A 13408-nucleotide genomic window follows, 5' to 3' on the forward strand; every position below is an offset into this window, starting at 1 on the left:
GAATATACTCATGCCTGGACTCTATAGTACTACTATTATTAAATGGGAAGAATATTTTATAAACAGTCTCCACACAGCCAGGGAAACTAGGCTAAGCTTAAAAAGAAGAAGGGATACATACGCTGAAGATTGAGAGAGGTGAGGTAAGGCAGGTTAGAAGAACCAGGAACACAAGCACAGATACACAATTTAATTTTGATCACATGACATAAATATGCAAATCCAATTCATGCTTAGCTTAGACAGTCTCAAAATTCCACTACAGTAGGTTGATACTGACTTGATTTGACATTCCCAACAGAGAGGCTTTTCCCACTTCAGAAATGTTTCTGCTGTCATTCCATTAGAGGACTCCTTTGTCTCATACATGGGACTGGCCTCAAAGAAGGTTTCATATTACAAGAATTTTCATAATTCATGTTTCTCTCATCACATTGTTGCTTTTGAAAGTTGTTTTATGGCTTAATATAAGTTTGTCATTTTGCATTTCAACCCAGTGGCTTGATCAAATTAACTAAAAGAGGCTTAAGCTAAAGGGATTGTGCCAAGCATTAAATTTAGACCCTAATTTGACCTAATAAGTTTCCCTTCAATGTATTAACCAGTGTTATTTAGATTCTAAATATCACTGATTTTATTCATTTACTTTCAATTTTCTCTAACAGCTACTTTTTTAATATCAATACTCTAAAAATCATTGTTTTGTCTCCTGTATACTGGCTAGAGTCTGAGGTATAATCACGAATGCATTTACCAAACACTCTGACTTCATTAATGATGGAGTGCAAGAAAAAGAAAGCAAGCCAAAAAAAAATCTCAAGTTTTAACCTCTGTGAGAAATAACGGGAGAGGCACTGGAGTGGCTCAGTCGGTTAAGCGTCTGATTCTTGGTTTCCGCTCAGGATGTGATCTTACAGTTGGTGGGTTCAAGCCCCACGGCCAGCTCTGCACTGACAATGCAGAGCCTGTTTGGGATTCTGTCTCCCTCTTTCTCTCTGCCCCTCCCCTCCTTGCTCTCTCTCTCTCTCTCAAAAATAAATAAACATTTTTTTTTTTTTAAGAAATAATGAGGGGTGCCGGGTGGCTCAGTCAGTTAAGCATCTGACTTCAGCTCAGGTCATGATCTCACATTTTGTGAGTTCGAGCCCCACATAGGTCTCTGCACTGACAGCTTTGAAGCCTGGAGCCTGCTTCAGATTCTGTGTGTGTGTCTCTCTCTGCCCCTTCCCCACTCACACTCTTTCTCTCTCTCTCTCTCTCTCTCTTTCAAAAATAATTAAATGTTAAAATAATTTAGAAGAAAAGAAAAAAGGAGAAAAAAGTATCAATGATTATCAAATTTAAAAGAATATGTCAGGGAGAAAAGAGTATGCCTTCAGTTTCCTTAAAGTGTGCTCTTCAAAGAAAAAGGGAGGAAAATGTATTCAAAATATTTACAGAAGAGATACTTCGAAGGGCACATCACAAACTTACATCAATGAATCTAAAACCATCCATACCCATTAACTACTAGTTCTACTTCTAACAATTTGTTCTAAGAAAATAATACAAAATATAAAGTCATGGATGTCCAGGGTCACTTTTTTTATAATAGCAAACACTTGAAAGCAGAGCACAGTGAAGTAGGAAGAGTGGAACAGATTGTGGTTATTCCGTTCAGTGAGTTCACCATTTAAAATGAGTGCCTCCATTTCCTATCTTTGTCGCCTGGATTACCACAACACTTACCAAAATGTCCTCCCTGCATTCTCCATTTCTACCCATCCTCCACACTATGGCCCATGGTCCTTCTTTAAATCACAATGTTGGTATTACTATTTCTCTGCTTAGGTTGCATCCAGTTTTCCCCCACCTTTAAGAAAAATTCAGACTAGTATTCTCTGAGGCCCTGCAGAGGCCAGTCTCACCAATGCCTCCAGACTCCATAGCTGGCCATTTTTACACACAAACCTTATCTCCACCCATTCAAAACTAATTTTATCATTCCTCTGTCCCACACTGATTTCTTTTTTCCTATGCTCATTGGTTTTCTAGCCTGTCCTAAGGAAATGTAATCTACTCTTCTGGTCACAGCTCAAAATTAACCCCCTGGACAATTTGCTGTAGCCACTCCATTCAAAGATGGCTGATTTTTTTTAAATCCCCAGTGAAAGCATCTCCCTTATCAAATTTCGTAATCAATTATTGTCTTCTTCATCACAACTGGTAAAATGTTTAGCCTTCTCTTAAAAATCTCGCTTAGTGCTTTGTAAAATAATTCTCAGTATCGTTTAAGTAGCTTCCTTCCATTTGTATACTTTTTTCTCCAAACCACAAGGCAACAATTAGTTTTTGGGGTTCCTTAAGTGCCAAGGATATATTTAGGCATCCCTTCTAGAATTAAGAACTACTGCCACTATAAACGAAGGAAGTACTTATAGCCCCAATATCCACTTGGGCAAACTAGGGTAGAGATTATGTTGATCTGACTATGGCAATGGCTGTAGGGATGGGGAAAATGAACATACTACAGATATATTTGGGAGGTAGACTTGGCAATTTGGTGATTGACTTGATATAGGAGGTGCAAGAGACAGAGGGTCAAAGGTGATAGGTTTCTGACTAGGGATCCCAGGATGAGGAGGAGACCTGAGACAGGATTTGCTGGGTTGTTTTGTGAACATATGGACCCTATGATGACTGTGTCTTCTGAAGGCCTCCAGCAAGCAGGGGTCAGAATTCGAGAGATAAAATGGAAGTAAAGAGCATAGCCCTGAAAGTGGCTAAACCATTAAGAGAAAGAACAGAGACTGAGAAAATAAGAGGACTAAGCTAGAACTGAAAAAGGACAATACTTAATAAGTAAACAAAGAAAGAGAATCCCAAAAAGTAATCAGAGAAAAAAAAATGACAAGACGGTGAAAGAAAAAGTTGGGACAGAGTGGTTTCATTGATAGCAAGAAATAAAAGCTGTATTAAAAGAAGGGAGTACCAGTAGGCCTACTACTGAAATGATAAATAAGGTTGATATTAAGACTAGTCCATTGTTGAGAAAGAATAAAATCATGCCATTTGCAACAATGTGGATGGAACTGGAAGGTATTATGCTGAGTGAAATAAGTCAGTCAGAGGACAGATATCATATATTTTTACTCATATGTGGATCTTGAGAAACTTAACAGAAGTCCATGGGGGAAGGGTAGGTGGGAAAAAAAGTTTCAAACGGAGAGGGAGGCAAACCACAAGAGACTCTTAAATACAGAGAACAAACTGAGGGTGGATGGGGGGGTGGGAGAAAGGGGAAAATGTGTGATGGGCATTGAGGAGGGCATTTGTTGGGATGAGCACTGGGTGTTGTACATAAGCCGATTTAACAATAAATTGTATTTAAAAAAAACATACGTTGTATAAAAATACATCTTCCACATTATCAAAAACAAGAAAAAAAGGAAAAAAGGCTAGTCCATTGCATTTTACAACTCGAGTCACTAGAGGCATTGGTAAAGGCAGGTTCAATGGAAGAAGGTAGACATCAAAGAGTTGAGGAGGGAATGAGAGATGCTTAGTCCAAGGTCCACACACTACAAACACAACAGAAATATTCTCTACTATCAAGTGGAGACGGTCAGAAAATACACCTCAAAAATAACAAGAGAAAGAGACAGAGACTTTGACCACTGGAGAAGTGCCGAAGGGTCTAAGAAAAGCTTATGTTGCTTTTATGAAGAACGGCTTACACATATTTAAATGCTTAATGAAAGGAGTTAATAAAGAAGATGTTGAAGGGAGAAGAAGAATAAAGCAAGGCCCCTGAAAGGGCAGAAAATATGGAAACTAGAGTTGAAATGAAAGGTTTAACTTTAATATACCTTCCTCTATAAGAGGAAGAAAGGAAGATAGAATGTTAGAAGGAAGAGAGAAGAAAAAAAAATTAAGGAGGAAAGGGAAATTAGGAGGAGGAGGGGAAGAAGGGAATTGTCAACATCTAATGAGGGCTATTCAGGTGACATAATTGTGCCTCATGACAATTAAGTTCACCCAGGAAATGGCAGAATCTGGATGCAAAACTAATTTTAAACATTGTTCTTTCTTGTCTATTCTGGATAAGAAAGGTAGCCAGTTATGAAGCTTCCAATTTTCTTCTCTGGGTGGGAGATGCACAGACAGTATTAGAATGCAAGACTAGAGGTTTAAGAAAAATGGAAATGGTTGACATTGCCATAGCAGAGAATTCAAAAAAGCCAACTCAGGAAACAAAAGTGCCGAGTGCCCCACAGAAATGGGAGATTTTTAAGTTATAGTGGCATCAATCTGTACAGGTAAATTATTTTTCCTCCAGCAAATTCTTCCAGGATTGAGGTTTTGTGAAGATACAAACTTAGGAAGACAATAACAAAAATAAGTTAAGGATACTGGCAAGAAAGACTAAAATAATGAGATATGGAATCCAAGAGAGATGAAATGGGAAATGAAACCAGGAAAGACCGACAAGGGGAACCTAGTCCAAGGACTGGAGAGTCTTAGAAAGTGGCATTTTATATGTATCCTTGTGCTGAATATATTGACTAGAATAAAATAGGAATTGAGTAAATATTTTCTAATCAGTGAATGGCAACCAAGGCCTACTTTGTTGGAATATAAGGCCAGAAGGGAACTTCAACTCAGATCTCTCCTTCATAAGTGATTTAAAATGAAATCTTTGGATATCCAATAGAATGAATGGGTTGATGTAATCAAAACACTTTTCCTAGATAAAATGTTACTGGATTCCCTCAGTTTTCTCAAGGTGAGCTAAGAGAAAAGAATCCCTGCTGGGGAGCCTCTGCAGTGACTCTGTCCCTTCACCCCATTAATTCCACCTTTCCTTTAGGGTTTCCCTCACTGTATTTATCCTCAAAGCCACACCTTATCTTCAAGGTTATGATTATGTACTTTAAGACATACACAAAATCTTATTTCCTATTTTTCCTCATAGCATAACTAAACATGCTGATATTTCAAAAGAATTTTCTAAACATTAAGGAACAATAAAAAAGAAAAGAAAAAAGAAAGAAAATTATAAAACACATGCTTTCTATTGTCTTGGTCATTAGATATATTTTCTTCAGTTCTGATCTGTTCCCTGTCTTACTCAAGACCTGTCCAAAGTATATGCCTTTTTAGTTCTCTGACTTACCAACCAGATAAATAAGCATCCTTTGGAAACTTATTTGGAAACCTAGAACACTTCTTTATGGTCTACTAAGTGATTCACTCCTTCAACCAAGCTGTTTCTGCAAAGTCACTGTAGTCTTACCCTAAATTAGAGTCCCTGATATCATTAAGGACAAAGACCCAAATGACCACCATTTCCCAACTTAAAGAAAATGAGACATTCTTAAGGAGACATTACCCACAGATCTACTTATTTCTAACGCTAATTCTTCATCTATATATTTTTAAAATAATTTTAACCCTTAAGCTGTATTGCATTTTAGGAGGTTCCATCTGAATACATGGATCTCTGGAGACTTTTGTTACAATGTTCTTTATTACAAATGCAATAATCCTCATTGCAAAAACTCAAAGGTCAGAAGCTCATGAAATAAAATGGAAAATTTTAAAAACAGTAAGAGTCCTCTGTTCTCCTCTAAACTTTAAATTTTTTGACAAGCAAATATTTTTGGAAAGTCATTTCTTACCACTCCAAATAACTCTTATAATGGCTCATCTTCTAATATAAGTTCTTTAATAATTGTTTCTAGTAATGATTTAATGTGTCAGTACTGATTGAGACTATGCACATTTTGAAATATATCAAAAATAGAAACTGAAAAGAATAGATATAGTACATTTATACACCTGTTGACAGGAGACTTACTGGAGCCACCCTCTTTGTATGAAATTCATTCATTTACTCAACAAGTACTTAGTGAATATCTAGAAGAGGCCAGTCACTTGTTTGGATGCCATAGGAAAATAAAGATGAGCTACTTGTTCCATGGAACATAAATATAATACATGATAGAAAGTGGTGTAAGTATATTATATGAATGAGGAAGGTGCCCCTAGAACCATCTTGCTGATGCAACAGCTGAGTCTTTGAAAGTTATAGTAACTACCCCCCCTGACTTCACACCTAGAAAATAGCAGAATCCAAACGTGTGGTTTGAAATTCTTCTTTCATTTTTTCTTCTTATTTACAAACTTTACAGACAACAAAATAATGAGTTGTTGTTGTTGTTGTTGTTGTTTTGAGAGAGCGAGATAGAGAGTAAGCCAGGGGCTGAGAAGTGGGGGTGGTGGGCAAAGATAGAGGGAGACAGAATCCCAAGCAGGCTCTGTGCTATCAACACAGAGCCAATTGTGGGGCTCAAAAACCCACGAACCAAGAGATCATGACCTGAGCTAAATCAAGAGTCAGGGGTTGGATGGGGAACCTGGGTGGCTCAGTTGGTTAAGCATCTGACTTCAGCTCAGGTCATGATCTTACCATTCCTGAGTCTGAGCCCTGCACTGGGCTCTGGGCTGACAGCTTGGAGCCTGGAGCATGCTTCAGATTCTGTATCTCCCGCTCTCTGCCCCTCCCCCCACTCGTTCACTCTCTCTCTCTCTCTCTCTCTCTCTCTCTCAAAAATAAATAAACATTAAAAAAAATTTTTTAAAGAGATGCTCAACCAAATGAGCACCAGGTGCCCTCAAGCAACAAAATATTGAAAACTAAAAATGTTGCCTTTAAGAATGCTAAACACTGAGCAGTTTTATATAAAAGGCAGCAGGAAATTCAAGTTGATTTTTTTTAACTTCACATTTTAACACCGAGTTCAGTAGCATCCCTGTCTTTTGAGGTAAACCTAAGGTAAAGGTAACTACAGATACATTCCTTGGAAGTTACAGAGAATCAGAATTTTACTTAACTATAATGGGCTAAAAATAGGATGAGCTATTTGGAAACATGTCAGGTTTGTCATCCTCCAGCACATTTGTGGTGGGGTTGGATAGTCAATTGTCAGGGATGACCCAGATAGTTTCCAGTCCTCACCACTTTTGCAGTAAAATAACCTAGATCCAAGTTGGTAGGTTAGATGGAACCCTGTTCCACCTATATATCCATCTCCGCCCAAAAATTATAGAGAAACTATCATTGTAAAGAGCCTCTATGTGAAAGAAGGGCCACAACGTTAATTATTGGCTGCCCCTACGCTGTAAATGATGTGAAGTGCTCGGCATCTCACTTCCATTCCCAACAAGATGGCAAAATATGCAATAGCAGAACCAAGCCTACAGCCAATCTCTCCTCTGCAGGTAAAATCTTGAACACAGCATTCAATATGAGAAAAGTGTGCAGAGTCAATAGTTTCAGAGAGGGGAAAAATGATTTTATAAACATCTAACACCATGTTATTTTCACAATATGAAGCTAAAAAACAAATGAAGCTAAAATAATAAAGGACAAAAAGTTTGGTCAATTTCCTGAGCTTGATGCTAGTACTGGCCTTCTTTTTTTACTGAAAAATAAATTTCCATATTTACCTGAGAAATGAAGATTTTGTCTCTAAAAATATCCGTGTAAATAGGATCAAAGTAATTTTTGCAGACTCTGTGATGGGCATAAAAACAAATATGTTTCAAAGGTGAGAGAAGATTTGTAGAAAAATTTAAATATACATGTAGTATATAATATATATTTATGGTAATGAGTTCTATAATATAGAGTGAAATAAGATCCAAGAACATTATAGAACTGTCAGCAAAGATATCAGCTAATAGGCCGCTGCAGATAAAAATATTGGGCCTCATCAAAAAAGAATATTTTCAATGTGACAGGAGGAGTTCCATCTTTTAAAAACAATGTGATGTGTTTACGGCTAGAATACTAAATATAGTTCTAGTCACTGCCCCTGGAAAAACATTAATGGGCTAGAAGTGGATCAATATGTGTTTATTTATATAAATGTATGCCACATGTATTGTCATCATTATCACATAGAAAGGCAAATAGGGGCACCTGGGTGGCTCACCAGGTTAAGTGTCCAACTCTTGATTTCAGTTCAGGTCATGGTCTCACGGTTCATGAGATGGAGCCCCAGGTTGGGCTCTGTGCTGATAGTGTGGAGCCTGCTTGGGATTCTCTTTCTCCCTCTCTCTGCCCCTCCCCCACTCTCTCTCATAAACAAACAAACAAACAAACAAACGTTTACCAAAAAAGGTAAATAAAGTTCTACCATGTAAAAGAAAAAGTGCAAAACTCCTCAAGGCTATAAAAATGAAAACTTAGGGGAAACACTGCTGGTCATCTACAACATAGTAAAGTGCATATGATGAATAACTCCTGTTATTCAGTAGTTCTGAGCACTATTCTAAGCCCTGGACTTGTATTAACTCATTTAATTTCTCACAAAATCTCTTCCAGTCAGTACTATTAATGTCCAAATGAAGCACAGAAAAATCCAATACTTTGTCCCAGCTCACCCAGCTAGTAGGTAGTACAGCCAAGATGAAAACACAGGCATTCCGGTTTCGGGGAGTGTATTAGGTATGTGAAACACAAACCTAATTTTTAACATCAAGAGAGGTACTGAAAGGGAGGTAGATTCAAGGTAAATAAAAATAAACATGAACTAAAAACCTTGAAATCTAAAAACAAAACTGAATGTTTAAGAGACAAAACATATTTAAAATATAAAAATAGAATCAGAAAGTCTATACAGAGTTGCCCAGACAAGCATAAAGCAGGGAAAAGAGGGTAAGTTGGAGTAGGGAAATCTCTAGCCTTGAGTCCTACTTCTAGAAAGTCAGTCATAGCTTCCCACGGAGCTGCACTTAATGCCCCAACACACACACACACACACACACACACACACACACACACAATACAGGCTGCAGAGTAGGATGAACCTCTGGTCTCACCCAGATAGGGTCCATTCGTCCTGCAATCTGGAAGCATCACCCCTTTGTGTCTACCTGTGCAGGTGTTTTCCTCTGTGTCTACCTCACAGATGCATAATTTACAGGGCAGAGAACAGATCTTACCCAACTCGCTTGGCGTATCACCCAGCTCAGGACCACACGCAAGGTTTTGATAAATAGCTTTTAATTATTATGATGTCCTGCCATTTCCATCAATTTGCAACTTCACACACCCATAGGGTCTACTTTCAGAAATAAGAATGTGTTTTTGATCTATTGTCTGTTCACTGCTGCTGAGAATTTGGCTGAACACACGACTTTATGACATTGTTTTGAATAGAGAATCTCAGTAAAATATTCCTTAGGGAAATACCAAATCTAAGATTAATAACTGTTCATTTTCACTGAAGATTCTACCAAAGAATTTGTTCAGGCTGGGGAAGTAACCACCTGGGAGAGTTTCTTCACACGCACAATCTGCCCTTTTGATTCATCGAGTCTTTGTTCAGCTGCTGTGTTTTTTGCAGTTAACCTCATGCTGCTGCAGCTCACGTTACCAAAACATCTGGTATGGAACAAAATCATTGTCCTTTTCCAGACATTAGTTAAGTAGAAATGGAATGTCACACACCATCTCCCTCCCACCTTCCATATTCTTTCTCTTCCTGAGAATATGACCCTACACAGGGTAACACAGGGGTTATTCAGAGGAGAGTTGGGTAAATATAATGTTCTATCCCAGTTATCAAAGAACTTTTTCCCAAGACACAGGGTTTGTCTCTTGCCATGAAAACTGTGTACTTCAAAATCATATTGCTAGTTTTTCTATTCTCCTAAGAGTGAATGAATACTCAACATTTGGTCTAGACTGGTCTTGGGAGACTATGACACTTAAAGATTTTCACAAAAGCTGGGGCACCTGGGAATACAGCTGGGGGTGGGAAATACAGTTTTGTCATAGGCTCAGGTGTAATAAAACCTAGAACAAGAAGAAGTTGAATAGTTAGACGCCAATAATTGAAAAGGTGAGTTACCTGTGTGGCTCAGTTGGTTAAGCATCTGACTCCTGATTTCTGCTCAGGTCATGATCTCACAGTTCTTGGGTTTGAGCCCTGAATTGGGCTCCACACTGACAGTGCAGAACCTGTTTGGGATTCTCTCCCTCCTTGTCTCTCTGCCCCTTCCCCTGCTCATGCTCTCTTTCTCTCTCAAAATAAACAAATAAAACTTAAAAGAAATTTTTTAAAAAGGTAATGATGTGCATTCTAAATACTTTCCCGAAGTCATCATTTATTCTCAGCTCCAAATTTACTTTCAGATAAAATCATTCTATTAAATGTGTCCATCATTTGACACCTCTGACAATGACAGGACACTGTGTGATGAGCCACAGCTACTCCTCAGTGAATCCCTTCTTCACCTACTGTTACCCAGTTTCCTTGTGGAAAGTGCATTTGTTGTCTCCATCCCAAAGCACACAGCTCACACTCATTCTACGTAGCAGTGACCCCACTCTTCCTTAGCCTTCAAGCTGTCTTCTCCACTAGATGGAGGAGGGGGGATCAGGTCTATTTTCTCTATGCCTCTATTTCAAACACAGTGCATCGTCCTACCACTATGCTTTGCACTTAGTAGATGTGCTTCTTGTATTTTATTTTCTTAAATCCATCTAAAGAAAACCCACATTCTCCAAGATTCGACCACAATGCACCTCCCAGTCTACCTTTCAGTCTTCCAGAATGGTCTGTCAGAAATACAAGAGTAAAAGTTGGATACATACCCATTAAAAACTAGTCAGAAGTGCTACATGTTGACAACTGAGTATTTTAATATATTCTAGAGCAGATGAGAGGCTATCACTATTTAAATGCCATGCATTTCAATTATAATTTGAAAATGGGTTCTCACCTTTAGCCACTTAACCTCAAAGCATTTTTATTATGAGACAAAAGCTTTGAGAAAAACAAAGATTGTGCTCTTAAAAACAACCAAAATATGCATAAAAGAATTCTACATCATCCTTACGCTTCCTAAATGCAGTGCCTAGTGAAGTTATTTTCAATGATTATTCAAACTAAATGAGCTTTTCTAATGCAAATTCTGAATTTAGTTTTGATTATATTTATAAACTCAATGTGTAGTAGAGGAGAGAGTGTCTTCACCAACTTCTCTGAAGCAGACATAAAACAAGTATAATCATGCTGCCCTTATTCATACTGGCACTCAAATAGTTCACATAGAATAATAAAAAGCTTTGCTGTCAGTATTTTGGTAAACAACATTTTAACCATTAACTTCATACCTCCTGTAGAAGGTCCCCTTCATCATCCATCTCACACTTTTTTATTTAAGTCCACTTTGGAAACCACAATCCCCAACAAATGCGTTCAACACGTATTTATATGTATACCTGAAACAAACACGGCAGATGATGAATTCCATTGAGGCTCTTTTCCAGAGGGGTCTGGCAGGTAATAAAAGATAAACACCAGACTCTGATGTGTCATGCCCAAGGCACAGTATGCTGGAAATGCACTAGAAGAGTCGAATGACAAATGCTCATTTATGCCTGACTCCCTACAAACAAAGGACATTGCAGAGCTTAAAACTGTGTTGATTGACTTTTTCTCCAACATACTGAATTTTGTTATATAACAATTGTATTCTAGAATGAACTCTATTGTTAGACTCAGATGATGAAACATTTATTAGACAACTATGCAATCACAGTCCACAGACAAAACACAAATGGAAAAATACAGTTGTAAGTGACCCAGATTTATACCAATGGCAAAGATCCACTCATTTGTAATTCCCATTTTTTTCTTCTCTTCTCTTCTCTTCTCTTCTCTTCTCTTCTCTTCTCTTCTCTTCTCTTCCCTTCCCTTCCCTTTCCTTTCCTTTCCTTTCCTTTCCTTTCCTCTCCTTTTGTTTTCTAGGGTCCTTTCTAGCTTCTAAATTAATTCTGGTCCTTTGCTATATAGCCACAACCATTTTTCTTTATTTAGCCTTTCTAATTTTACAAATGTCACTCTCTGACAAAACCCCGCCCTTCCCAGCTGGCCACAAGGAACATAGAATGATCTACAGGTTGCCCCCACATGGTCCAGAAACAATCCTAACTCAGTCAGAGGAATAGGGAATGCTTTCTCAAAGAGAGTTTGAAATTATGCTTTTGTTGCCTTCAATTGTGACTTCATGTTGGTGGGGGAGAGGAGGGAAGTGTTCTGAATCAAATCAAATCCTCTCTAAGCATTTTCCATGTATGAGTGTACAGTCTCCATAGCTGATCACTTCTGTTCTGGACTCTGGCCTGAGGAAGCCCAAGCCAACACCCCAGCCCATCAGCCAGGCCTGACTCTTTTGTTCTATTTCCATAACTGCATATTGTTTTATGTTTGTTGTAATCAACTCTATTTTTTCCTTTGCTTCTTTGCTCATCTTTCCACCTGTCTCCCTTGTGTTCCTTGTCTACCGTATAAACTTCAAGGTCTTCTCAGTTTACCCTCTGTGTCTACTTCTAACCAAACCATAATATAAAATTCAAACACATTGTTTATAATAGTTTCTATATTGCTGACAAATTTTGTTCTCTGTTCTTAATTACAAAACTTAATATCTAAGAAGTTTTTCACTTCTCTCTTAAAACTTAAAAAAATCAAACTGGACCTATTTGCCTAATTACTTTTGGTTGATTTTTCATAATTTAATCCAAAGCCAAATGCTGATTTTCTTTGGAAATTTTAATAAATCATGGGGTGCCTGGGTGGCTCAGTTGGTTAAGCATCTAACTCTTGTTTAAGCTCAGGTCATGATCTCACAGTTCTCGAGATCAAGCCCCATTTCAGTCTCCACATTCACAGCACAGAGCCTGCTTGCGATTCTCCCTCTCCTTTCTCTGCCCCATCCCTTCTTGCTCTTTCTCAAAATTAATCAATAAACTTTAAAAAAAAATTTTAAATAGAGGCAGAGTAAAAAAATTATAGCTGAAGTTTTCATCCTCTTTCTTTAACCCTCCAAATTAACCATTAATTCTAATTCTAATAACAAAATAAAATGAAAATATTGTTGTATTATGAAACAGGGAGTTGATACATTTCTGAAGAGTAAATCAGATAAACAATTAAATCTTACCAGGCTGTTAAAACATCTTAATTATTCATATATGAGTTTTCCTGTCACATGCAGAGGAGTATTATCTGCAATAGTGACACAAGCCATACATTGTAAGTCAGAGAGATCTTAATTCAGAGATTCCGATTTCCAGTAACAACCTATCCTGAGCATCTGTCCAATTCTGTTGTACTCACTAGCCTGTACCCCATCATCTCTCACCTCCCAATCAAATTATCTTTGACCCTCCTTACTCTAACCCTCGAGATCAGCTACTTTAACAAGTCCCTTCCACCACTTCTTCCACCATTCTAGTTGTATACTTACTAAAAATTAATTGTAGTTCTTTCCAAAATTGCTTATCCTAACTGCACTGGTTCTTGCAAATACGCAGTTTAATTAAATATTGTGTAAACTAATAAAAAGA

General features: G+C 37.8%; 1 protein-coding gene across 3 annotated transcripts in view; it reads right to left on the bottom strand.

The window, feature by feature from the left end:
* The window catches only part of LGSN (lengsin, lens protein with glutamine synthetase domain), a 29058-nt gene extending 17779 nt beyond the window's left edge, over nt 1-11279 (bottom strand). For 2 of the 3 annotated variants that reach the window (XM_058734350.1, XM_058734348.1), the window contains exon 1: nt 11171-11279. In XM_058734350.1, the coding sequence (XP_058590333.1) occupies nt 11171-11200 (30 nt within the window). In that variant the 5' untranslated portion in view covers nt 11201-11279. Of the gene's footprint in view, nt 1-7491; nt 7555-11170 lie in introns of those variants that run through there. The other variant, XM_058734349.1, reaches the window with a different exon arrangement.
* Between the last annotated feature and the right edge of the window lie 2129 nt (nt 11280-13408).

The sequence above is a fragment of the Neofelis nebulosa genome, chromosome 6, assembly GCF_028018385.1.
Source record: "Neofelis nebulosa isolate mNeoNeb1 chromosome 6, mNeoNeb1.pri, whole genome shotgun sequence".
Lineage (NCBI taxonomy): Eukaryota > Metazoa > Chordata > Mammalia > Carnivora > Felidae > Neofelis > Neofelis nebulosa.